Source organism: Ursus maritimus, unplaced genomic scaffold (genome assembly GCF_017311325.1).
Source record: "Ursus maritimus isolate PB19 unplaced genomic scaffold, ASM1731132v1 scaffold_30, whole genome shotgun sequence".
Taxonomy (NCBI): domain Eukaryota; kingdom Metazoa; phylum Chordata; class Mammalia; order Carnivora; family Ursidae; genus Ursus; species Ursus maritimus.
This window is the reverse complement of record NW_024425564.1, coordinates 2,058,455-2,084,526: the sequence shown is the minus strand read 5'-3', so window position 1 is coordinate 2,084,526 and position 26,072 is coordinate 2,058,455. Positions and strand designations below refer to the sequence as shown.

Sequence of the window (26,072 nt, the reverse complement as noted above, 5' to 3'; positions counted from 1 at the left end):
ACATAGAACAGAGCATTACTGTCTTGGCCACATGTGATAAAACTATTGAAAACAAAGGAAAGTTCCACATAAAATTCAAGATACTACAGGACAGGGGAGGGACTCACTGGAAGGTGTCAGTGATTTGCAATGTTCTAGTTCTTGGGTTGAGCAATGAGTGTTAATTGCGTGTGTGTGTGTGTGTGTGTGTGTGTGTGTGTGAATTTTATATATGTATATAAATGAATGAATGAGTGACTAGATGAATAAATAAATAAAAGAAAGGACTCAGAAGCAGTGACACTGAAGCCTAATCTCGGAGTGCAGGCCAAAAATGGCCCTTTCATAAATATTCAGTGAGCTCTGGCTGAGGCTGCTAGGCCTCAAAGGTACAAAGATGAATAAAATATGGGCTCAACTCCTCCAGGTTCCCAGCTCAGGGAGTGCAGCTGGCACACAGACCCAGCAAGCCAGCAAGGCGCAGTGGAGTAGATCGCTCACCAGGAGCTCTGGGAGCCAGAGGGAGCCCTGAGAAGGCCTCCCTCCGAGGGGCCATGTGGGTTGGGTCTTGCAGGATCCGTAGGAGTTCAACAGGTAGAGAAAGGAGTGGACATGGGGTAGGCTGGTCAGGAATACTCATTCTAGGAACAGGGAACAGTACATGCGAGGCACTGTGAGCCCTTCGTTCCTCAGGTGGCCTGTGTTCGCAGCATTTCCTTGCCACCTTCTAGTGCCTAAATGATCTGATCAAGTCATTCACCCTGTGCTGTGCCGCCCAGAACCCTCTGCAGGACCCAGGCACTCATTCTCCTTACCGGCTGTTGGGAGCATTGGCTGCTGATGCTTACAGCTGAGTCCTTCTTCAGGAATCAGCCTCAGATGAGGGAGCTCTCGACCAAGGACTTGCATCCCCACCTCCCTACTCCAGGGGCAGCCACATCCGAATGACTGGTCAAAGCAGGAGTGTAAAGGCCCAGCCCCCTCACTCCAATTCAAGGGGCTTTGCAGGACATCCCAACTCCAGAGCTCCCTGTGGGATCAGCTGGGGCCTCTCTCGGGCCTCCATCATAGCCCAACTCATCTCTCTGTCGGATCCTGTTTCTTTTATAACCTCATAGGTATTGAGTGGGGATGTACTCCCCCAAGAAATCTCCTTCAAGAGTATCTCCTCTTCAGAGTGTTTTCTAGGAAACCTGCCTAAGATACTCACTAAAGTGTAAATGATTACTCAACTTCAAGGGATGCCTTTCTTGGGGGTGTTTGTATAGCAATCAGTAATAATAACTAATAATCACAGAGTGATTTCTATGTGCTAGGCACTAAGCTAAGCACATTGCCTATATAAGCTTATTTAATAAAGAACAGAAGGAACTCATGCCAAAGGAATGAATTTCTAATGGTGAAATTTCAGACTTAGGTAAGGTGAAATTGTCAGCTTAGGGCAACTGGAAGTGTTTGTGTGGTACACATTCTGTCATGGGTTTCTCTGTCTCACTGCTTAGTAGTCCTGATCTTTTGTACTGGCTGACTGGCTGGGCAAAGCCCCCAGCAAGTCAGGGGTGGGGCTCTCAAACTCATTCTTCCTAAAAAAATAAAATAAAATAAAATAAAGAAGAAGGACTTCTACTTAGTAGTGTAATAAATATTTCTGTTCTGTCTTTTTTCTGGGGTCTCACTTCTTAGGAGACTGTGTGGAGGTGAATTCCTCTGAAAGCCTAGTACCCCTGTTCGGGACTCCCCACACATGTTCTGAGAAATGGTGACATTGTTCCTAGTACTTCCTCTCCCTTCCTGGGCAGCTCCTGCAGCCACCCTTACATCCTCCTTTAGACTTGGGCTTTCCAGCTTTCCCTTCTGTCATTACCTCCCTCCTTGTAGGGTCTGACCTGAAACCTCTTGCTCCCCACGCGGAGCCTCCCTCCATCCCTAAGCCACCTCCTTCCTGGGGAGCATGCCCGGGCAGCAGGCTGTAGCCCCGACTAGCCCTCCAGCCCTCAGGAACATGTCCCAACATGTCGAGCACTGGCATAGAAGGGGCTGGTGGCTGTTCTGTCCTTCCGGCTGCCTGCTTTGGGGCAGAGGGGTGGTGGCAGGATGCAGGAGACCCCCAGAGACCCCAAGGAGACTTTGGTCTGAATTTCTCTGAACAGAAATATGTGGTTTGCAGCAGATCCCTTGGGATTGGCCTGGGACCTGGATGTGTGTGTGTGTGTGTGTGTGTGTGCACGCACACGGGCGTTTTTTGCACCAGATCTTGCGCGTGACTCCTAAGCACTTCATCTTTTGCCCTCTTCATGGCAGAAGTCCTCCTTTAAGGGCGTACCTGGCTACACACTCAAGTGTGTGGTTGGAAACTTTTTTTTAAAGCCCTGAATGGTATCAGACACTTAGTAGGTACTTAATAAATATTTGTTGAGTTCTGTTGTGGTGGTGGTGGTGGTGGTGAGCTAAAAGGTATAAAAAAAAAAAAAACCCACAAAACTCACTTCCCAACAACAACAAGAATTATTTCATTGTGAAACTTTAAATAATTCAATACGAGCCTTCATTAAAATTTTTTTTCCCCAAAGTAAACAGACAGACAATGTCAAGACTATTTGAAATGCCTGAAAGCCAAGGGGATTCAAGGCAGTTGGAGGATATGCTTGTCCTCTGCTGGACATTTGACAACCCAGCCTTCGGGTGTGTGTATGTTGGGGGCGGGGGCGGGTGCAGTGTGGAGAAAAGGGCTAGGGAGGAGGGGACTGGTCCTGGGGTCTCGGCCTTTGTGAGGCCCTCCCGAGGTCCGCTGTAGTCCTGGCCTGAGTCCAACATTGGGAGACAAAGGAGTCTGGTGCTGTGCCCTCCCACCCCTACCTGGGCTCCTATGCCAGCAGTGGAGAAGACCTGTCCTCCCTGAGGTCAGCTGTGTTAGAGGAAGAAGACGGGGCATGTCTGGGCAGAGATTTCCAGGCACTGAACAGTCCTAGATGTCAGGAGTTGCAGCTGCTCCAAGCCTGGGTTCTATTTTTTAGTGGGATTTCTGTTTAAAGTAACTTTCTGTTCTCTGCAGTTTTTTTTTTTTAAGATTTAAAAATTTGTTCTATTCTATTCTATTCTATTCTATTCTATTCTATTCTATTCTATTCTATATTCTATTTATTTTTTAAAGTAAGCACTATGGGATGCCCGGGTGGCTCAGTCAGTTAAGCGTCTGCCTTAGGCTCAGGTCATGATCCCAGGGTCCTCAGATCGAGTCCTGCATCGAGCTCCTTGCTCAGCAGTAAATCTGCTTCTCCCTCTGCCTGCCGCTCCCCCTGCTTGTGTGGTTCCCTTGCTCGCTCTCTCTCTCTCTCTGGCAAATAAATAAATAAAATCTTAAAAAAAAAAAAAGTATGCTCTATGCCTACATGGCCCTTGAACTCAGACCCCGAGATCAAGAGTCACATGTTCTACTGACTGAGCCAGCCAGGCACCCACCCCTGTTCTCTGCCATTTTTTAAAAGCAGAAACTACAAATGTTTTAGATGAAAGAAGGAGGCAAAAATGGGGTGCAAGAGGGGCTAGTGCTGGGAGGAAATGGTCACCTCACTTGCTTCTGGACCAGTGAGAAACACCAGTGGACATTTCCAGAATTGTCTTTCATCAGTGTCACCTCAGTACGCTGCCTGAAAATGAGGGGTGCTGGGTGTTTCCCTCTTTCTAGAGCCACTTAAATAGAGAGGGCAATGTGCAGAGTGCTGGGGGGAGGCAATAGGCCTATGCTCCAATCATAGCTATTTATTTGCTGTGTGACCTGAGTCAGGTCACTGAACTTCTCTGAGCCTCAGTTTCCCCAGCAGTGTAAGTGAATTGTTTGAAGGAAATCCAGGAGATAATTTGCTTACCAAATCCTTCTCCCCTTCCTAGTCAACAAATCTGTTGCAATCAAGGGTGTCTGGGTGGCTCAGCGGGTTAACCATCTGTCGTCTATTCAGGTTATGATCCAGGGGTCCTGGGATTGAGCCCCAAATCGGACTCCCTGCTCAGTGGGGAGCCTGCTTCTCCCTCGTCTCTTCCCCCCTCCCCTTCCCCCTCTCCCCTTCCCCCTCTCCTCTTCCCCCACCCCTGCTCCTGTTCTCTCTCTTTTCTCTTGCTCACTCTCTCTTTCTCAAATAAATAAATAAAATCTTTTTAAAAATGTGTTGCCATCATAGAGATCTTTACTGTTGAGGTGAGAAGGAGGCGGATGTGGGCTGGGAGGAGGAGGGGGTAGGGAGGTTAGTACAATGTCTAATTTCCCCCATTTCCTGGTTTCCCCTGGAGACCTGGTTGGCCTTTTTGAGAAGTATTCCCAATTCGTCCTTCCTTGAGGCATTTGACAACTTTGCATCCCGTTCGTTCTGAGGACCTTCATGTCCTCGTCTGTGGAATAAAGGGGATCGAATCCCGTTCTGGTCTCCAAGATGCTTTGTTGGGGTGTCTGAGTGCTTCGGGTAGTGCTTAGGGAGAGGTGGTCCAGTGAGGGATGGGGAGGAAGCGGTGGTATAGTGGGCGTTTCTGGGAATTGCAAAGCGAAGTGCATCCTTTTTTTTTTTTTTTATCATTTATGGAGTTTTATCTATTAATGTCACCCCTCGTGCTGTTTTGGGGCTAGAAAAGGAGCTCATCCTAAGAATGCCATCCCTTCGTGGGGAGTGCAACTCACACCCCAATTCAAACAACGCAGATTTGTGGCTCAGTTAGTGGGGAAAAGTGTCAAGCACAGAGGCCCAGGCGCGGGGTGTGGGGAGGACGGAAGCGCTCTCCTGCAGCACGCGACGCTGGCATCTGAGTTCGGAGGTTTCCGAGCCAGGAGGGTAGCGGAGCGAGGAGGGTAGCAGAGCCGGGAGGGTTGCGGCGGGCGACCTGCTGCGGCAGAAGGGGCGGTCCCAGGCCCTCAGTAGGCGGAGCCCGCCGACGTCAATCCTATATAAGGGGCGGGCGGAGCGGGGCCCGCGGAGGTGTGAGCTGCTGCCCGAGACCGTGGCTTGGAGGCCGGGAGCCAGACGCTGATTCACGGAGCCACCGAGACCCTCGGAGGAGGTGAGGGAATCGTGGCAGGCAAGAGCGAACCCTGGGCGGGCAGCTCGGAGAAGAGCGGAGCGTGTCCGCCTGTGTCCGTGCATGTCCGTGTCCGTGTGTGTGTGTGTGGCGTCTTCACAGGTGAACGACGTGCGTGGGTCCGTGCGTGGGTCTGGGTTTTGCTCCCACGGGTGTCCCCGTACGGTGCGCCTGTGACGGAGTCGGGCTGTGTCGGAGATTTCGGGCGGAGAGAGAGGGCAGGAGTGCGAGGATCTCCTGCCGCGCTCCCAGTGCCTTCAAACGAAGCTGCGGCGAGGGGCGGCGTGGACCCGTGCGCCCCGGACCCCGGCGCGGCTCGCCGTGGCGGCGAGCGGGTGAAGCTCCGGAGCGCCGAACCCCGGGAGGGGCGGGGAACGCCGAGCCGAGCAGGTTCACTCGCGATCCCCTCCCGGCCAGCTCTCCGATCCAGTCGGTGCCGTCTCCGCCCAGACCCCTGAGGTCTGGGTCCCCGACGCCTCCGTGTCCGCCACCGGCTGGGCGCTGAGGTCAGCGCGGGCTGTGTCCCTGGTCCTTGGAACGTGTTGGGACACGTCCTTTAAGGGCAATCGAGGAGGTGACTCACGGTGACAAGGAGACCCCGGGAAACGGGCCGGGTGAGGTCAGAGCCCCGCCTGGGCTGGGGGGACCGTGGCCCCCCAGAAGTCGGCTTCGCGGCCCACGGCGGTCTCGGTCCCCCCCATCAGCACAGTGACTATTCGGCTGGTACACAGTGTTCTCAGGGAAGCCGGGAATCAGGAGGTCCAGGACTGGGTGTCCGGTCCCCGCCTCGGAGCGCGCCCTCGGGGACCGAGAGCGGTGGCCCCGCGCGGGGTGGGCTCTCGCCAGCCAGTCAGTTTGAGAAGAGCAGGAGTCGGACACACCTCTCCTCCATCGCGCCCGCAGAACCCCCGCCCAGCCTGCCCTTGGGTCGGGGCGCCCGGCTCCGCAGCGGGAGCGGAGCCCTGCACTGCTCGGCAGCGGGGCGTGCAGCCCACGCCCGGGGCGGGGGGACGCGGAGAGGTCACATTGGATGGTGGGACTTCGGGGGGCGCGACGCTGCTCAGGAACTCTGACAGCCGCATCCGGGGGCTCTCGGCGCCCCCACCAAACTGCCCTCTCCGAGGGCGACAGGTCTGAGCGGAGCAGGAGGACGAGTTGTCCTTCGGGCGCCGCCGCCCATTGCGGGCCACAATGCATCCGCCCTGTCGGGGGCCTTCGGGGGACACTGGCGCCCTCCTCGTGCGAAAAAGAATCTGGGAACTGGGTTTGGCACTTTAGGGTACCCAGGCAGGCAGCTCCCCCCCCCTTCCCTCCCTCCACGTCGCGTTTCGAGTAGAACTTTCGAGCGGTTTTGTTTTCCTTGCTTTCGTCTATTTTTATTTTCCAGGGATCTGACTCATCCCGTGCTTTGGGCGTGGAGATAAGGTGGAGGGACCAAACCTCTGCGCGCCTGTGCGTGCGGAGTGTGTGTGTGTGTGTGTGTGTGTGTGTCTCAGTCACAGAGGAGCGCGCGGTTTCCCAACAGTGGCGGGGCTTTCGGAAGCCTGGCTGGCTCAGCGTGACGTGTTTGCGGCCCCCGTTCCCCCTCCTCCTCCCCCCCACTCGAGGGTGACGCTGCAGCCTGAGTGGAAGCGAAGTTTTGGCGGGCGGGGAGCACTTTGCAGGAAACTGACTCATCACAACTCCCTGCTGCTGTCCAAGGCTCTGCCCACGCACCTCCGACCCTGCGCGCGATTTCCTGGAGACCAGCGCCCCCTTCTGGCTCCGGCGCGAATAGCAAACACGCCTTCCCGCGGAATGCGGCTTCGCCCGCCTTTCCTTCCCGCCTCGCTTCTCCTGGGCTGAGCCACATCTGCGGACTCCCCTTAAAAAGAGTACCCCCGCTGGTTCAACAGTGTGTACTGAGTGCTTACTGTTTACTTCGGAATTCAAATTGGTTGAAGTCTAAGGCACGAAGGCCAACAAAGGAAGCTATTCTCAGTTATTTGCTTGTAAAACAAGGGTTTGTGTTTTTGAGTTTTCCTGAACTGGGAGTTATTATGGTAATGGGAGTGAGATCAGATTTTGATGGGGAGCCTATGAAAGCCATAGGGCAGGGGTGGTAGGAGAGAGGATCCCTGCCTGAATTCTGGTCCCATCTTCAGCTCCTAGAAGCCAGGGAATATCCAGCTTCCTGATAAAATCCTAGGCAGGCTCCTCCTCCTTGTGCCAATGAGGCACTGAGACCCATAACTTCCGTTTTGGCCATCCTGTGTATTCCTCCCGCCACCCCCACCCCGTGAATGGCACCCTAAGAGTGCCCATCTGGGGAACTGCCAAACACCTGCTTAAATCCCCTTTAATTTGAATTAAGTTCATCTGGGGAGAGAGGGACCTATCAATCTGTATTTTTATTGTTTTTTTTTTAAGATTTTATTTATTTATGTGACAGAGAGACAGCCAGCGAGAGAGGGAACACAAGCAGGGGGAGTGGGAGAGGAAGAAGCAGGCTCCCAGCGGAGGAGCCCGATGTGGGACTCGATCCCGGAACGCCGGGATCACGCCCTGAGCCGAAGGCAGATGCCTAACGACTGCACTACCCAGGCGCCCCTCAATCTGTATTTTTAAAAAGCTCCCTAAGTGATTCTGCTGGGCCTCTGGTTAGAAATACAAAACTAGAGGGACGCCTGGGTGGCTCAGTCGTTAAGCGTCTGCCTTCGGTTCAGGTCATGATCCCAGGGTCCTGGAATCGAGCCCCTGCTCAGCGGGAAGCTTGCTTCTGCCTCTCCCACTCCCCCTGCTTGTGTTCCCTCTCTTGTTATGTCTCTCTCTGTCAAATAAATAAAATCTTAAAAAAAAGAAAAAAAAGAAATACAAAACTAGAGAGGGAGTGGAGATGAACACCAGAGCACAGAACTCAGGGCAGACAGGCCTGGGGTCAAATCCTGGCTGTGCCACTTGTGAGCTGTGTGACCTTGGGCAAGTTACTTATCTTCTCTGAGGCTTAGTTACTTCTGTAAAAGAAAGAGCAAATATACCCACTCTTTAGCAAAATTAGTATCTGCAAACTTCTTAGAACAGCCCCTGGCACATAAAAATATATAAATAAATACAAACCCTTGCCCCGAAGCGAGTGGGTGAAGGTTATTTGAGGGTTCTGCCCCCGGCACTGCGTAACCCCTCTATGGGGCAATGGCCCTTGGCCTTTTTAGTTTTCCGATTTGGGGGCAAGCCTCATATCTCTCCAAACTCTTGCCCTTTAAACTTGGTCTGAGGTCGCTTAGTGCCTCCCCCTCTCCCCTAAGCTGGGAGAGGTGGCGGGGGGGAGGAGTAGCTGTGGCAAAGGTCAGGGGCTTCCTGCCCCAGGAGGTCACTCAGCAGAGCTTTCACCCTCCGAGCCTGCAAAGCAGGACTTGTCCTCAGGAAGACCCAGTCCTGCCAAGGTTGCACAGCCGCTCAGCCCTGGCGGCAGGCCAGAGCAGGGCAGGTGGGTGCCAGCGCCTCGTCCCTCGTCATGAGCAGACGCACCCTCGGTTTTCCCTCTTCTGAAGTGGGAGGAGAACTGGGTAGACCGGCCACCTCTAATTTTCTCTGCCTGCAAAACGGGTTCCTTGGATGCAGCTAACATGGGGCAGGGGCTTCCAGGCTGTCTAGACTGCAGATCACCTGATGTGCCTGGCAGGATGTGGCTCAGCCTGGGAGAAATCATCACCCTGCCCTGCCCAGCCCCTCCTCACCCCCAGGCCTCCTGCCTGATGACATCCTTGGGAAAGGCCCTCAGCACACAGCACCTGTCAGCTGCTGTCTGAGGAGGTGGTGGCCGGGGGTGGGGGGAGCGACGTGGAGAAGGCTCAGGAAGAACTGAACACAGACATAATAACACTTCTGTTTTCCAAGCACTTCTATATGCCAGGTGCCTCTCTAAGCATGTTACCTACAGTAACTCGGTGAATCCTCATGCCTGTCCCCTGAGACATGCGCTGTTACTGTTTCCATTTTACAGATGAGGAAAATAGAGCCCAGAGAAGTTAATCTACTTGTCCACAGTCGCCCAGCAGAGCCTGGATTCCAACCCTGGAAGAGCCCTGGCTCTTAACCACAAGATACAGCCTCTCACCTCTGTTCTATTGCCTTGCCTGAAGGGGCTCCCTGACCAACTGCTTGACCATGAGCCCCATTTTATAGATGAGGAAACTGGGGCCCAGAGACATTAAGTGACTTTTAATTTTTTTTAATTAAAAAAAAATTTTAGGGGCACCTGGGTGGCTCAGTCGTTAAGCGTCTGCCTTCGGCTCAGGGCGTGATCCTGGTGTTCTGGGATCGAGACCCGCATCAGGCTCCTCTGCTGGCAGCCTGCTTCTTCCTCTCCCACTCCCTCTGCTTGTGTTCCCTTTCTCGCTGGCTGTCTCTCTCTGTCAAATAAATAAATAAAATCTTTTTAAAAAAAATTTTTTTAAGTGACTTTTTAAAGTTTATGTTGTAAGCAGCGGAGCTAGGCCTAGATCCTGGGTGGTTTTTTTTATCCCCAAGTCCGGGGTACTTCTGGATTTCAGAACAGAGTTATCCCACATGGGCATCTGGGTAGAAGGATCCAGGAGGCCAGAGGACCTGTCAGCCTGTCCTTTCACTTGGGACCTGACCTTTTGGCCTGCGCTGGGGTTGGGAAACTACTGGACTCTGGCAATTCACACGTACTTGGGGCATTCACGCCCATGAGGGACACCTCGGGGGAAAACGAATCAAATTTAGCTGATAATACCTGGTGGCAAACAGAACTCTGATCTCTGCTATTGCAGTAAACTTGTCTTTGTTGACATAACTTGGCCTTCAGCTGCCCACTCCCCCAGTGACCTTGGGATGCCAGGATGGCTGAGTTCTGTCCCCACCCGGTGGCTGTTGACTCGGGGGCTGGAGGCGGCCTGTGGGAAGGAGCCAGAGGGACCTCGTGTTCTAGTGGGAAGACGTCACCTGAGTTCGCACAGCAAAGCACAGCCTGGTGAGGTAGGGCGCAACTTCCCGACTGACCGGGCCTTGTGTCTCAGCCGCAGGTGCCATGGCGGAGCCGTCCGGGGACGCCCAGCAGGTCCCGCGTGGCAGCAAGGCTTGCCGCCGCCTCTTCGGCCCCGTGGACAGCGAGCAGCTGCGCCGAGACTGCGACGCGCTGATGGCGGGCTGCGTGCAGGAGGCCAGGGAGCGATGGAACTTCGACTTCGTCACCGAGACACCGCTGGAGGGCGACTTTGCCTGGGAGCGCGTGTGGGGCCTGGGCCTGCCCAAGCTCTACCTGCCTGCGGGGCCCTGGGGGGGCCGGGATGACCTGGGAGGGGGCAAGCGGCCCAGCCCCTCGCCTGCCCTGCTGCAGGGGACCGCTCAGGAGGACCACCTGGACCTGTCGCTGTCCTGCACCCTCATGCCTCACGCCCCTGAGCGGCCCGAGGCGTCCCCGGGGGCTCCTGGCACCTCTCAGGGCCGGAGACGGCGGCAGACCAGCATGACAGGTGAGGATGGGTGCGGGGAAGGACACTGCAGGGGACTCTCAGAATTCCCGGTGCAAGCCCTGGCCTGTCTGGTCCTGCTCGCTCGCTCATTAGGCCGAAGGGGAAACGGGCCCAGAGAGAGGAGGCAACTCGCCTGAGGTCACACAGCAGGTCTGCAGCCAAGGCCAGCTAGCTAGCATTTATTGGGAACATTTATTATATGCCAGGCCCCTTGCTACGGTGAATTACTAAAATGGTTTCTTTCTCTTTCTTTTTTTTTTTTAGATTTATTTATTTATGAGACAGAGAGAGAGCACGAGTGGGGGGAGGGGCAGAGGGAGAAGCAGACTCCCCACTGAGCAGGGATCTGGAAGCAGGGCTCAGTCCCAGAGCCCCGAGATCATGACCTGAGCCGAAGGCAGACGCTTCGCCCACTGAGCCCCCAGGCGCCCCTAAGGTGGTGTCTACGTGGATTTCATCTAGTGCTTAGAGCAGTCCTGTACCGTATGACATTCTTGCCGCTCTCTTATAGGAGCGGAGATACGGCTCTGAGAGGTGGAGTGGTTTGCCTAAGGTCCCACGGTGAATTTACAGTGCAGAGAAAACGAATGAGAGCAATGTCCCGGCTGCCCTCTCCAAACCTAACCCCCCGCTCCCGGTCACACACACACTCCCGTCCGCCTTCCCTGCCTCGTTGTTTTCTCTTCGGCGTTTTGTTCGTTTGTTTGTTTTTACTTCCGGCAGCTGCTGCCTTATCTTGAGACCGTCGGTCTCCGTGGGGTTATTATCTCCACAGGAATGGGATCTGCCTCTGTCTTGTTCGTTGCTGAATCTCAGGCACCTAGGACAGCGTCTGGCCCGTAGTGGGTGCTTGATAAAAAATGAATGAACGATGCTGACCGTATTATGCCAGGCTCCAGACCAAAGCCTTTAGACAGGGCATTTCATTCAGTCCTTAGAGCACTGCACCAGTGTCAGCCTCATTTTATACGTGAGGAAACAGGCTCGGAGAGGTGCAGTCAAGAATCCCATGGCAGGGGCGCCTGGGTGGCTCAGTGGGTTAAGCGTGCGACTCTTGGTCTTGGCTCAGGTCTTGATCTCAGGGTCATGAGTTCAAGGCCCGTGTTGGGCTCCATGCTGGGCATGGGGCCTACTTAAAAAAAAAAAAAAGAATCCCATGGTAAATTTGCAGCCGGGTCGGAACTAAGAATACTGATAATAATAATAATAGCTCACATTTATGTGGCTGAGTCATTGTACAGAACTCTTGTTGTGGACTATCTAACAGCATTCCTGGAGCAGGGCTGTTTAATGGAATCGCGCAGTGATGCAGATGTCCAGACCCACTGGCCACGAGTAGCCGCTGAGCGTTTGACATGTGACTGGTGTGACTGAGAAACCGAATTTCTCATTTTATTTGATTCTAGTTCATTTCACGGCATAGGGCTGCTGGCTACTGTAGTGGGCGGCTTGGCTTGGAGCAGGCCCCCGGATGTAGGTCTGGCTATCGTCCGGTCGCGTCTGTGAAGCGTGGTGGGGTGCTCGCTATAATGCTGTGCTGGGAGGCAGAGTGGAAGTTGCCAGAGTCTTCCCCTGTACCTGGCAATGTGTCCCCTTGGCCCTAGGGAGGGGTCCCTGCCCCTCTGCAGTGTGCTTTAGATGGCTAGCTCTGCTGGGCCCTCCGCCTCCCGCTGGGCTGACTTCTGTTTTCTCTTTCCAGATTTCTATCACTCCAAACGCCGGCTGATCTTCTCCAAAAGGAAGCCCTGATGCGCCCCCTGGAAGCCTCAAGCTCTTAGAAATGAGGGTCCCTCCCCCCCTCCCCTTCTACACCTTTTGCCTTTAGTCCTTCAGTTTGTAAGTCTTAATTATTATTTGTGTTTTAATTTAAACTCCTCCTCATGTATATACCCTGCTTGCTACCATCCTCCCCCCACTCCTCCCCAGCCTCTGGCATTTAGAATTATTTAAAAAACGAGTAGACAGCAGAATGATAGGCTTATTAGAGTGCTAGATATTTTTATTATGCAAACTATTATTTAAGATGTCTTCATCCTGTGCTCCCCATTTCCGCTGTCCCAGAGATGAGGTGGGGCTGGCCTGACCCTCACCTGCAGGGCGGTGCTCTCTGGAGGAGCCTGGCTCCCTCTGCTCACCGCCTCATAGGTGTTATGAAATTCCACCCCTTCCCTGCATTCCCAAACCCGGATTCTTTATAATTTGAGAAGTAAACAGCACTTTGAAGGGGGCTCAGCAGGGTGGGGGCATCATCAAAACTTTGGAGTCCCCTCACCTGTAAGGTAGGGCAGGGTGACCTTGAAATGGGCACAGCCTGGAACATGGCTGGGGACAGGGCACCCTCCTGGTCCTTGTTGCCCCACTCTGTCCTGTGAAGGCATGGGGGAAGGTAGGGTCCTGTAGCAAACCACCCCACCTCCCCTCACCCCCTCTGCCACCCACAGGGGAGCCAGTCTCAATGTTTGGCCTCCCCTGCACTTTTCTCCAAGTCCCAGGTACCCCTCTTTTCCATCTGGGCTTTCAGGTCCCTCTCTGCTCCCCTCCCCTCCCCCATACCCTTTCCCTCTAGTACCCTCCCAGCCCTTGGTGGCAGCTCTGGGGTGCCTGTCCCCCCAGCTCGGTGGACTGGGAGGGGAAGGGGTGTGCTAGAAGTAAGGGTCCCCAGTTCTACCTCAGGCAGCTCAAGTGGCGACCACCTCCTCCTCTTACCTCCTGGGGCAGAGGACCTGGGTGGTCAGCCAGGCCTTCTTGAGTGGGGATCTCTCAGTCAGGGGTGTATTGTGGGGGGAGCAGATTTTTCTAGGAGGGAGAGGGTGACCCCAGCCCCTGGAACTCATCCAAGAACTTTCCCCACTGCCCCCCCTTCCCCCATTTCATTGCACTTTGAACAGCAACTGAACAAGGAGTCAGATGTTTAAGACGGTGGAGGTGGACCTGTGGGGGTGGGGGTGGTCAGATGTTTAAGACGGTGGGGGTGGGCATGCGAAGTGGGCTAATGTGGGCCTGTCTTGTGAGCTATTGTCTTTCCTGGCACTGAACGTTGAGTCCCTGGAGGTACCGAAGCACCTAGTGGGTCTGACCGCAAACACCTTAAGCTCCTGTAACATCCTGGCCTGGACTGTTTTCTCCCGCCTCCACCTAGACTGTAAGCCTCAGGAGGGCAGGAACAAGTCCTATACTGCTCTGTGTCCTCACAGCCCCTCCCACAGTGCTGGGTATACAGCAGGTGCTCAATAAATATTTCTGAGTGACTTGTATTGTGATCAGTATGCCTCATCATTTGTAAGAACGAGTAGGTGGAAGTTTTTTTGGCCGTTGTTACAATTCTAACAATTAAGCATTTAAAGTTAGACAGGGTAGAGAGCTTAACAAACAGAAAGACCATGAGGCAAAAGACGACAACAAAACAAAAAACAATAAACATCACACCTCTGCAAAGAGCACCACGGTCAACAGTTTGGTTCATCGTGTGGCCTTTTTAAGTAAAGAATATATTGTTAGTCACCGGGGAAATGCAAATCATTACTCATTGGGGAAATGCACATTAAAACCACAATGAGATAACACAGTACACCTACCAGAATGACTAAAATGAAAAAGACTGACATCGCCAAGTGTGGGCAAGGATAGGGAACAACCAGAACTCTTAGACCTTGCAGGCGGAAGTATAAAATAGCTCAACTACTTTAGAAAACCATTTGACAATACCTTCTAAAGATGGCCCCCCTCGCGTCTACCCCACGACACAGGAATTCCATTCCTAACTAAGTGTGTTCTCAAGAGAAATCAGTACATATTTCCACCAGAGGACATGTTCACAGCAGTGTTATTCTTGATGGACCCAAACTGGAAACAACCCGAACGTCCATACGAGAATAGATATGTAGGGGCGCCTGGCTGTCTCAGTCGTTTGAGCCTCTGCCTTCAGCCTAGCTCAGGATCCCAGGGTCCTGGGATCGAGCCCCGAGTAGGGCTCCCTACTCAGTGGGGAGTCTGCTTCTCCCTCTGCTGCCGCTCCCCCTGCTCGTGCTCCCTCTCTGTCAAATAAATAAATAAAGTATTTAAAAAAGAATAGAGATGTAAGTCATGGTGGCTTTCTGTAGTGGAGTACTACACAACATTAAAAAGAACAAAGTGACCCACCACTCTAATCTTCGACAAAGCAGGACAGAATATCCAATGGGAAAAAAAAACACAGTCTCTTCAACAAATGGTGTTGGGAAAACTGGACAGCTACATGCAGACGAATGAAACTGGGCCACTTCCTTACACCATACATAAAAATAAACTCCAAAAGGATGAAAGGCCAGATGTGAGACAGGAATCCATCAAAATCCTGGAGGAGAACACGGGCAGCAACCTCCGGGACTTCGGCTGCAGCAACTTCTTGCTAGACACATCTCTGGAGACAAGGGAAACAAAGGCAAAAATGAACTTTTGGCATTATCTCCTCTAGTGCCGTCCACGTTGCAGCAAATGTTGAGAAATCGTTCTTTTCGATAGCTGAGAGATAATGCTAAGTGAAATAAGTCAAGCAGAGAAAGACAATTATCATATGGTTTCTCTCATCTATGGAACATAAGAACTAGGAAGATCGGTAGGGGAAGAAAGGGATAAAGAAAGGGGGGGTAAGCAGAAGGGGGAATGAAGCATGAGAGACTATGGACTCTGAGAAACAAACTGATGGCCTCAGAGGGGAGGGGGGCGGGGGAATGGGATAGACCAGTGATGGGTAGTAAGGAGGGCATGTATTGCATGGTGCACTGGGTGTTATACGCAAGTAATGAATCATCGAACTTTACATCAAAAACCAGGGATGTACTGTATGGTGACTAACATAATAAAAAATATGATTATAATAAAAAATAAATTTAAAAAAATGAACTTTTGGGACGTCATCAAGATAAAAATCTTCTGCACAGCAAAGGAAACAATCAACAAAACTAAAAGTCAGCCTATAGAATGGGAGACTATATTTGCAAATGACATATCCGAAAAGGCCTGGTATCCAAGATCTATAAAGAACTTGTCAAACTCAACACCCCAAAACCAAATAATCTAGTTAAGAAAGGAGCAGAAGACACGAATAAACATTTTTCCAAAGAAGACACCCCGATGGCCAACAGACACACGAAAAGACGCTCAACATCACTCAGCATCAGGGAAATGCAAATCAAAACCAGGATGAAATGCCACCTCACACCATCAGAATGGCTAAAATTAACACAAGAAACAACAGGTGCTGGCAAGGATGCGGAGAAAGGGGAGCCCTCTCACACTGCTGGCGGGAATGCAAACTGGTGCAGCCACTCTGGAAAACAGGAGTTTCCTCAAAAAGTTAAAAATAGAGCTACCCTATGACCCAGCAATTGCATGACTAGGTATTTATCCAAAGCATACAAAAATAGTGATTCAAGGGCACACATGTACCCCAGTGTTTATAGGAACATTATCAACAATAGCCAAATTATGGAAGGAGCCCAAATGTCCATCAACTGATGCATGGATAAAAAGATGTGGTATATATATCTATATGCAATAGAATATTCCTCAGCCACCAAAAAGAATGAAATCTTGCCATTTGCAATGATGTGGATGGAACTAAAGGGTATTATGCTAAATGAAGTAAGTCAGAGAAAGACAAATACCATATGATTTCACTCATATGTGGAATTTAAGAAACAAAACATGAACTTGGGGGAGGGGAAGGAAAAATAAAATAAGATGAAAACAGAGAGAGGGGCGCCTGGGTGGCTCAGTCGTTGGGCGTCTGTTTTCGGCTCAGGGCGTGATCCCAGCATTCTGGGATCGAGCCCCACGTCAGGCTCTTCCGCTGGGAGCCTGCCTCTTCCTCTCCCACTCCCCCTGCTTGTGTTCCCTCTCTCGCTGGCTGTCTCTCTCTCTGTCGAATGAATAAATAAAATCTTTAAAAAAAAAAAGATGAAAACAGAGAGGGAGGCAAACCATCAGAGGCTCTAATTGAGAGAACAAACTGAGGGGCGCCTGGGTGGCACCATCAGTTCAGGGCCCGACTCTTGATTTTGGTTTAGGTCATGATCTCAGGGTTGTGAGATCAAGCCCAGCGTCAGGCTCTGAGCTCAGTAGGGAGTCTGCTGGAGATTCTCTCCCTCTCTCTCTGCCCCCCCCCATGGGTGCTCTCTCTCTCTCTAAAATAAATAAATAAATCTTTTTAAAAAAGAGAATAAACTCTGGGTTGCTGGAGGGGAGGTGGGGGGTATGGGCTAAATGGGTGATGGGCATTAAAGAGGGCACTTGTTGTGATGCGAACTGGGTGTTATATGTAAGTCATGAATCACTAAATTCTACTCCTGAAACCAGTATCACACTATATGTTAACCAACTAGAATTTAAATAAAAATTTGAAAAAATTAAAAAAAAGAATGAAATACTTTACATGCATGTTCTGATTATCTATTCATAAATTAGCCACCCCAAGACTTAGTGGCTTAAAGCTACAATCATTTATTTGCCTCTGATTCTGCAAGTTGGTCAAGAACTACTTTTCGAATGTTGGATGATTCTCTGCTGTATGTGGCATGGCTTTGTTCTCGAACCCTAGTGGTCTGAGTTAGGTATCTCCCACTGGGGCTTTTCCGAGACTTCACACTGGCTACTTGTCTCCCATGGATGTTTCTAGTACCAGGGGATACACTGGCTCGTATGTCCCACGTGCTTGTCCTATCGCACGGACCTGTTACAGAACCCTCGTTTGTTCTGGACTCCACTCAAACATGGCAGCTCCCCATGGCATCCAGTCAATTGGCCGGAGCAGTAATCTATAGCCTCCCAAGTCCAAACAGGCTCACCAGTGCCATGCCTCTTTTTAGGGAGAGCATGTCCACAGTACAAGGACTTGTCCTTCCCCCTAGAGGGAATGTCCCAGTTCATTTGACCACTTAAAACGTAACATACCAGGTCTCTGAATTTTTGTAGGACATGTGAACACGACCCATTTTTTTTTATCCCCTTTCCTGAAATGGATTGGAAAGAATGCACTGGCCATATTATTAGCTTCTTACAGTCAGAGGCCGTGTAGACTATTCTAGCAAAGACACCGTGTCTGAGATAATATCTGCAGTTAGGGCGATGGCGTGGATAGCCGTCCATAGCCCTGCTTCATTCGCAGTTTGGGGTGGACTGAATGGTGACCTGACGGGGACCACTTTGCATACTTCTAGGTCTTTGAGAGTGACCCTAATCTCTGCAGTTCTACCCGCTATGTGGGATTGCTTCTGATTTACGGTCCTGACTAGTAGGATAATTTTAGAGACTTCCACTCCGTCCTTCTTTCCGTAATGGCTCTTACTCACAGATAAAAGAACCAATCAGCGAGGGTTCTGCCAACTGCTAAATATAGCCGCCCCAATTTGCAATCAGGGGCCAAGAGAGAACCACAGAGTCGGTGGCCAGGCCCACTGGACTCTGAGATGCGCCTGGCCAGGACTCTGTTATCACCCAGCCTCGCATGTCCCCCTCCTCTAAAAGGAGGCTATGACGGCGTTTTGGGTCCCCCGGTACTGGTCTAAGCTCAGACTCTGTATCAAATAGACCTCAAAAGAGCTTTTCCATGCTGGACAGCTATTCTGGTAAACAGCCAGAGGGCACTCTGGAGGGAAGAACTGAGGAAATACGTATTTAGTACACTTACAGTGACCTTCTGGATCTTTTTCTTTAATCAGTGCGTCTGGGTCTGAGAACCAGCTCAAACCTGGCAACTGGGAGAGACGTTGTGATTTTCTATTGTGGTAGCCGACAGCAGCTTCTGCTCATGCTCCCCCCCCCCCCCGCCCCAGTCTGTTGTGTTCAGTAAAGCAAGGTCCCATTAAATGCTCCTCTCTCACCCCGGGAACGCCCCTGCCACAGGGCTCTGGTTACCCCTCAGGCCCTGTGTCTACACTGCCTCTGATGATTACGTGGCTCTATGTGGCCTCTGCCCCTCCTGAATCTTAGCGTGTCCTTTGACAATGGCCCTGGCATTCCAAGACAGCATCTCCCAGCCAGCACGGAGCTCCTCTCACTGGTGTGTCCTTTGTTGCTTTGAGAAGGGAGGGTCTTCTGGGCCCTCCTGGGGGGATGACAGTCAGCTGGGGCGTCTTCAAGCAGTAAATCCATTCTATCTTGCCCACCTTCTACCCCCTCCGTACTCTCTTCCAGGGCGTTCCAGCATCGCAGCCTCACTGACAGCAGGCCGTCACTCTGCCTGAGCTTTAAGGGCCAGCCAACTCCACAGTGTGTTAGGACCAGCTCCAGGGGGCCTTGCCAGAATGTTGAATCCTGAGTTGAGCCAGATTGGCCTCCATACAAGCTCTCTTTATCCAGCCCGTATTCCTCATCTCTCCCAGCCCCGGCCCATAGCCTGGAGATCTCCCCTGTGTGTTTCCCTGGCCCTAAGATACTTACCTATTAGCCAGACTGTAGCTTTTCTTAGCAAGTGATTTCCTCCAGTGATAGAGCCTGTGCTTTCCTGGTTGAGCAATGCTGAGACCTGTCTCTAATTATTCATCCAGAGAAGGGGGAGCAAACCACAGCTCTGTGAACCCACTGCCTGTTTTGTATAAAGTTTTATGGGAAAGCAGACATGCCCGTTTGCTAACCTGTTGTCTGTGGCCGGTTTTGCGCTATTATTTTAAGGCGTGCCAAAGCTGAACTGAGTGGTTGCGACAGAGGCCATGGGGCCCACAGACCTAAAATATTTACCCTCCTGTCCTTGAAGAAAACATTTGCTGCCTCTGGTCTAGAAGCCGTGAGGGGAGGTCGAAGGGATCTTGGGGGAGATAAACATCACCCCAGGGGAGTCCTTTGTGTGGGCTGCAGGGAGGGAGAGCATCCCCGCTAGCAAGGGAGGGGGTGCTTCTGCAGGCCTGGAGGGCTCGGGGGGCTGTGGGGTGCAGGTTCCTGAGGGCATCCGTCCACATATCTCTATTCCAGGCCTCAGGGCACGCCCCTCTCCGCTTTGCCTGCTGGCTGGGGTCGTCCTGTAGCTCCATCACTTCTATGATGAAATCCTGGAGCTGATTATCCACATGGCCTGCGGGGGGGCCACAGAGATGAGGGCCATTTAGAATGCCCTTATGCGGGGCGCCTGGGTGGCTCTGTCGGTTGACTGACTTCAGCTCAGGTCATGATCCTGGGAGCCTGGGATCGAGCCCCACGTCAGGCTCCCTGCTCAGCGGTGAGTCTGCTTCTCTCTCTCCCTCTGCCCTTCCACCCTGCTCGTGCGCGCTCTCGCTCGCTCGCTCCCCCTCTCAAATAAATAAATAAAATCTTAAAAAAAAAAAGAATGTTCTGCTGGGGTTCTCCCATCTCACGCAACGCGCTCTAAGTTGAGGCGGTCACTCCCTTCCTTCAAGACCTCTAGGGCAGTCACCAAAGCCAAGCGCACACTCCTCGCCGTGACCACCGCCTCCCGGCTTTCCGGCGTTAGACCTACCGCCGAAGCGAGTGTTGCCCTGGAGTTCCACCCGTTCCCACCCCAATCCACCTCACACAGATCAGTGTCCGTCCTCACGCGGCCACAGCCCCTCACGGCTTGTCACCGCCCCGCGCACTGCCAGCCGGACGGTCCCCTTGTCATCGCCCTGGCGAGGGATCCGTCGTCAGAAGCCCATCCTGTTTTCTGTCATTTCTGGTACCAACCATCTTAGAGTTGCTTTCTGCCCTCCAAAGGAACCGGAGACAAGGATGCGTGTGCAGGTGGGTGATCTGGGAGGAGGTCCCTGGAAGCACGAGGAGGAGAGAAAAGAATGAGAGAGCAAGGGAAGGAAAAAGCCCTGAAGGTGCTGGTGAGCCGGTTCTGCTGTGTGCAGTGGGGACTGGACCCGCCAGGGAGGTCGGAGGAGCCATGTGGACTGTGCTGGAGACTTGTCCCTCGGGGTCCTTGCCTAGGTAGCTTCCTCTGGGGACAAGCCTGGGTGGCCCTCACGGGTGCGGCAGGCTCCCGTGATGCCGGAGAAAACTGGAAGGATGTGAGCAGCTGTATTACCGGCCAGAACCAAAGCTTCAGGTGAACACAGATGTGGGCCCGGGGGGGTGGGGGGAGGGGGCGGGGGGAGTACGGGGGGCGCACCTGCAGCGGCTTCTGGAACTTCCCTTCCGCCAGCTTCATGCCCAGAGGAGCCCATTGGCAAAAATCACTGCAGCTTTACCCTCTCCCACCAGCCCCCAGAAATGTGAGCTCCACGAGGGGAGGCCTTTGCCTGTTTTGTTTGGGGCTGTACCCCAGCACCTGGAAGTGCCCGACGCAGAGCAGGTGGTCAGTAACTATCTGTTGAACGAATGAGTTATTTATTCCCTGTGGCTCGAATTTCCTGCCTGATCCCAGCATTCGTCTCTCAAACGCCACCCTGGCTCCCACCCTCCACCCCGCCCCAGCCCGTGCCCGCTCCCAGGTCGCCGCCCCTCATCGCTTGACCATCAGTCTGGCTTATGAAGAGGGCCATCCGCTAACTGGCAGGCTGGGCAAGTTGGAGATTCTCTAACTCGGTCTCCTTCTTTCAACAGCCACAAAAATAACAACGGCCACCACGGATGATATCTGCCTAACGCGGTTTCCAAATGCTTTCCGCAGTTTGCAGCGTTTAATCCTGACAACAAAACTGCGAGGGGGGGCACTGCTGTCGCCTGTGTTTTCCAGGTGAGACACTGAGGCAATAAGCCCTCAAGTCACTCGCCCGAGGCCACAGCTCTAGGAATCGGTGGGGAGCCAGGGTATTCACGCTGATGACCCAGGTCACATCGCCTGCTCCCTAAGCCAGAAAGGGGAAGTAGCTGGGGCAGGGCTGCGACCATGGTGACTTCTCTGCCGAGGCGTGTGGGCACCTGTCTCCCCTCCTCCGTCTCTGAAGTAACTCAGGTTTTCTCAATCATACAGAAATGCGCTATAGAAACGCAACCTTGCACCAAGCTCCTGGCCCCGGTTCCCTGCGCGGAACTGCCAGCTGGCCACATTCCTTCTAGAGCTAGTCTGGAGCCAGCAGCTGGAGGCAGGGGAGCCCCAGGTCTCAACACCGCACCTCAGGACAGAGAGTATTTCGCTTCAGGGTTTCCTGACCTGTGAAGTGAATTCAAGAATCTTTTGGGAATTGCAAAACCGTGAGCGTGAAACTTTCCCATTCATGACGCAGTCTCACTGCCTCGGATCCTCGTCATTCACTCAGTTCTTGTAAAATGTAGTTTCTGAGCTCAGTGTTTTTAAGGCCAGCCACACTGTATTTTAAAATTAGCTCCACTGTTTCCAAAAAGGCCTGGATCTAACGTTTTCCTCGGCACTTGGCTGCGGCCTCCGGCCAGCTGGCTCCCGGGCAGCTTCTCGCCTCGGGCTGCTGCGGAGGGCGGCCAGGCTGAGCTCTGACCACTCGGGCTCCACCCCAGGCAGGGACGCCCCCTGCTTTCTCCGTGCCCCTTTTACATCAAGGGTTGGGAGGCAGGTCGTGGGGATGGGGGACAAATGAACTGAGGATGCTTTGAGATCCTGGGGCCTCCAACCTCACTCTGTTTCCCAGGGAAGTGGAGAGAGCCCCTCACTGCAGAGAAAAAGGTCTGGGATTTGTTGCAGTTGCCCCATCCAACAGCAAACACTGTTGGCCTTACTTTCAAAATATACCCAGAGTCCTCTCGCCATCACCTCCACCGCTGCCCTCCTGGTCCGAACCATCTCTTCTTGTCTGAATTCTCCTAACAGCCTCCTCACTGGTCTCCCTGCTTCTGCCCTCGCCTAGTACAGTCTATTCTCCACGATGAAGGATCATGTCACCCTCCACGTGGCTTCCACCTCACACTAAGAACCCAGGTCTTCACGTGGCCTATAGGTCCTCCTGTCTGTTACCTCTGACCTCACCTTCTCTGCTCTTCCCTCTTCCCCCCATTACCTGCTCCAGCTACACAGGTCTCCTCACTGTTCCTCAGGAACACAAAGCATGTTCCTGCCTCAGGGCCTTTACACTCACTATTTCCTCTTCCTGAACACTCTTCTTTTAGATCTTCTTCCTCATAAGTTCTCTTCCAATATCTGCTCCTCAGACAGGCCTCCCCCAGGCACCCCATCTAAAGTATGCTTCCCACCAATTTATCCTTTCACTTTGCTTTACTTTGCTTCATAGCACGTACTGCTACCAGACATCATATGACATATTTTTTTTCCCTCAGCTTTGTATCCTCAGTGCCTAGCACAGTGTCTGGCACATATCAGGTGCTTAATAAATATTTTTGAATAAAAAAAATCAATGCCTTATTTAGTTCGATAAAGCTACAGAAACTCTCTGAATATCAATTTCCTCAGCTGTGAAAATGAGGTAAAAAGGATGGTTCGTCGGGAGAATATATGTTAATTCAGAAATTAAATTTATTAAACTTCAAAACTGTTTGTTTTGAAATAATTTCAGACACGCGGAAAAGTTGCAAAAATAGTAAAATAATTCCCATATACCCTTCACCAATAGTGCCTACATGTGAACGATTTCCCACATCGTTCTCTCTCCGGATACGTACAAATTATTCTTAAATTTACTTTTGAGCGGATAACGTATAAAGGTGGTACAAAATAAACAGTGGAACATAACTTCTTCTCCGTCCCACTTCTCCCCAGCCCAGCTGCTACCAGTTTCTTGTATATTCTGTCAGAAGTATTTGGTGCATTTACGGCCATATATGAAAGCACGTGTATTTATAGAGCATAAATTTCATCCACACATTTTTTTTTCCTTATGCAAAGCATACTGGACTCGCTGTTCTGCACCTTGCCTTTTTTTTTTTTAAGATTTTATTTATTTATTTGAGAGAGAGAACGAGTGGGGGGAGGGGCAGAGGGAAAGAATCTCAGGCAGACTCCCCGCCAAGCCCGGAGCCCAATACGACCAAATCCCATGACCCATGAGATCGTGACCTGCCCCAAAACCAAGAGTCTTGACACTTAACCGACGGAGCCAGCCAGGAGCCCCTGCACCTCGCCTTTTTTTTATTCAACAGTATATTTGGAAGGCTTCACACCAGTCCACCTGTGTCTTTCTTCTCATTTTCTTCACAGCCTCATGGTAGGTCCTGTATGGACTTACGTGAGCTTCTCTAACCAGGTCCCCACTGATGGAAATTTCGGTTGTTTCCAGTCCTTCGCCGCCGCAGACAATGCTGTAATGATATCCTGTTATATCGTCGTTTTGGGCTTCACCTGTAGGACGAATGACTAAAAGTGAAATTGCTGAGTAAACAGCTCTTTCCTTTTCGACTTTGACAGCTATCACCACATTGCTTTTCAGGAAAGCTGTACCAGTTTACGTTCTTACACACAACATGTGAAAATGTTTGCCCACATCTTTTACAATGTTGCATGCTATCAATAATTCTTCGTTTTGACAGTTGGAGAACTTAAAATATCACACTGTAGTTTTCTTTTTTATTTCTTTTATTATAAGTGAAGATATTTTTCACATGTTGAAAAGCCATTGATATTTTTTTCCGTGAACTGCCTATTTATATTGTGCCAATTTCTCTAACGCGTTGTCGCTTCTTCATTGAGCTATAAGAACTCATGATCTATGGAGGAAATGAGCTTGTTTCCTGGGACATGTGAATTTTTTTCACAGTTTATTTGCCTTTTGACTTGTCAATGGTGACACTTTTTTTTTTGCCATTCATTTATTCATTTTTCATTTATTTTTTATTTTTAAAGATGTACTTACTTATTAGAGGGGGGGGGAGAGAACAGTGGGAGGGGCAGAGTAGAAGGAGAGAATCCCAAGCAGACTCTGCACCGAGCACAGAGCCGGACGTGAGGCTCGATCCCACGACCATGAGATCACAACCTGAGCGGAAACCAAGAGTTGAAGGCTTACCCAACCACACCCCCCAGGCACAGTTGTTTACTCATTATTCAAAAACTTCTATATAGTCAAATGGGTCCATCTTTTATGGCTTTTAATGCTTTGTGATAAGCCTGGAATGGCTTACCTGCTCCAAGATTATTTTAAAAATTATCCCATGATTTCTTTGTGCGTGTGTGCGTGTGTGTGTGTGTGACTGATTTACTTACTTTGAGAGAGAGAGAGAGAGAGAGAGAGAAGGAGAGAGTGGGGGAGGAGCAGAGGGAGAGGGAACGAGAGAGCATCTCCAGCAGACTCCTCACTGAGTGTGAAGCCGGACCCAGGGCTCAATCTCACCACTCTGAGATCACGACCTATGCCGAAACTGAGTGGCAACTCCACCAGCTGAGCCACCCAGCCACTCCTATCCCGTGATTTCTTTCTTTTTTTTTTTTTAAGATTGATTGATTTCTTTTTAGAGAGAGAGAGAGAAAGAGAGAGAGAGAACATGTATGTGAGCAGGGAAGGGGGAGGGGCAGAGGGAGAAAGAGAAAGAGAAAAGCAGACTCCTTGCTGAGCGGGCAGCCCGATGCAGGTCTCAATCAAATGAGCGGAAAATCAAGTTTATCTCCCCGAGCCACCCAGTCACCCCTATCGCATGACTTCTTACAGCATTTATTCAAACATACACATGAGTAGAGAGACTAGAATGAGCCAACAGTAACCTTACCAACTTCAACAGTAATAAGAACAGGGCCAGGGCCTTATTTCATGTGTGCTGCACCTGTTTCATCCCCTCACCATTACCGTGAAACAAATCCGAAACATACTCATCTATAGGAACTCATGATCTATGGAGGAAATGAGCTTGTTTCCTGGGACATGTGAATTTTTTTCACAGTTTATTTGCCTTTTGACTTGTCAATGGTGGCACTTTTTTTTTTTTTTTGCCATTCAGTCATTTACTTTTCATTTATTTTTTATTTTTAAAGGTTTTTAATGCTTAAACTTTTTTTTAAAAGATTTTATTTATTTATTTGACAGAGAGAGAGATAGCCAGCAAGAGAGGGAATTCAAGCAGGGGGAGTGGGAGAGGAAGAAGCAGGCTCCCAGCCTGATGCAGGGAGCCTGATGTGGGGCTAGACCCCAGAACGCCGGGATCACGCCCTGAGCCTAAGGCAGACGCTTAACGACTGAGCCACCCAGGCGCCCCTTAATGCTTAAACTTCTGATCCATCTGGAATTATTTTATTTTATTGTTTTTTAAGACTTTATTTCCTTATTTAATTTTTTAAAAAATATTTTATTTATTTATCTGACAGAGAGAGAGAACGCACACAAGCAGGGACAGCGGCAGAAGGAGAAGGAGAAGCAGGCTGCCCGCCGAGCAGAGAGTCCTACGTGGGGCTCAAACCCAGGATCCTGGGATTAAGACCTGAGCCAAAGGCAGAAGCTCACCTGACTGAGCCACCCAGGTGCCCCACCTTATCTAATTTAAAAATATTTTCCTAGGGGCGCCTGGGTGGCTCAGTCGTTAAGCGTCTGCCTTCGGCTCAGGGCGTGATCCCAGAGTCCTGGGATCGAGCCCCACATCAGGCTCCTCCGCTGGGAGCCTGCTTCTTCCTCTCCTACTCCCCCTGCTGTGTTCCCTCTCTTGCTGGCTGTCTCTCTCTGTCAAATAAATAAATAAAATCTTTAAAAAAAAATATTTTCCTAAAATTTTTATTTATTTATTTATTTATTT

The 26,072-nt window shown here is 51.2% G+C and overlaps 1 protein-coding gene across 3 annotated transcripts; it reads left to right on the top strand.

The window, feature by feature from the left end:
• The first annotated feature begins 4,863 nt into the window (after nucleotides 1–4,863).
• CDKN1A (cyclin dependent kinase inhibitor 1A) lies at nucleotides 4,864–13,771 on the top strand. 3 transcript variants are annotated; one of them, XM_040644680.1, is made up of 4 exons: nucleotides 4,864–5,022; nucleotides 10,062–10,517; nucleotides 11,785–11,881; nucleotides 12,217–13,771. In XM_040644680.1, coding segments are annotated over exons 2-4 (543 nt in total). In that variant the 5' UTR covers nucleotides 4,864–5,022; nucleotides 10,062–10,072; the 3' UTR covers nucleotides 12,218–13,771. The 3 variants fall into 3 exon arrangements, with proteins under 3 accessions (XP_040500614.1, XP_040500616.1, XP_040500615.1); XM_040644681.1 differs by having other exon boundaries at nucleotides 4,903–5,022; nucleotides 10,068–10,517; XM_040644682.1 differs by lacking the exon at nucleotides 11,785–11,881 and having other exon boundaries at nucleotides 4,865–5,022.
• Nucleotides 13,772–26,072: the final 12,301 nt, after the last annotated feature.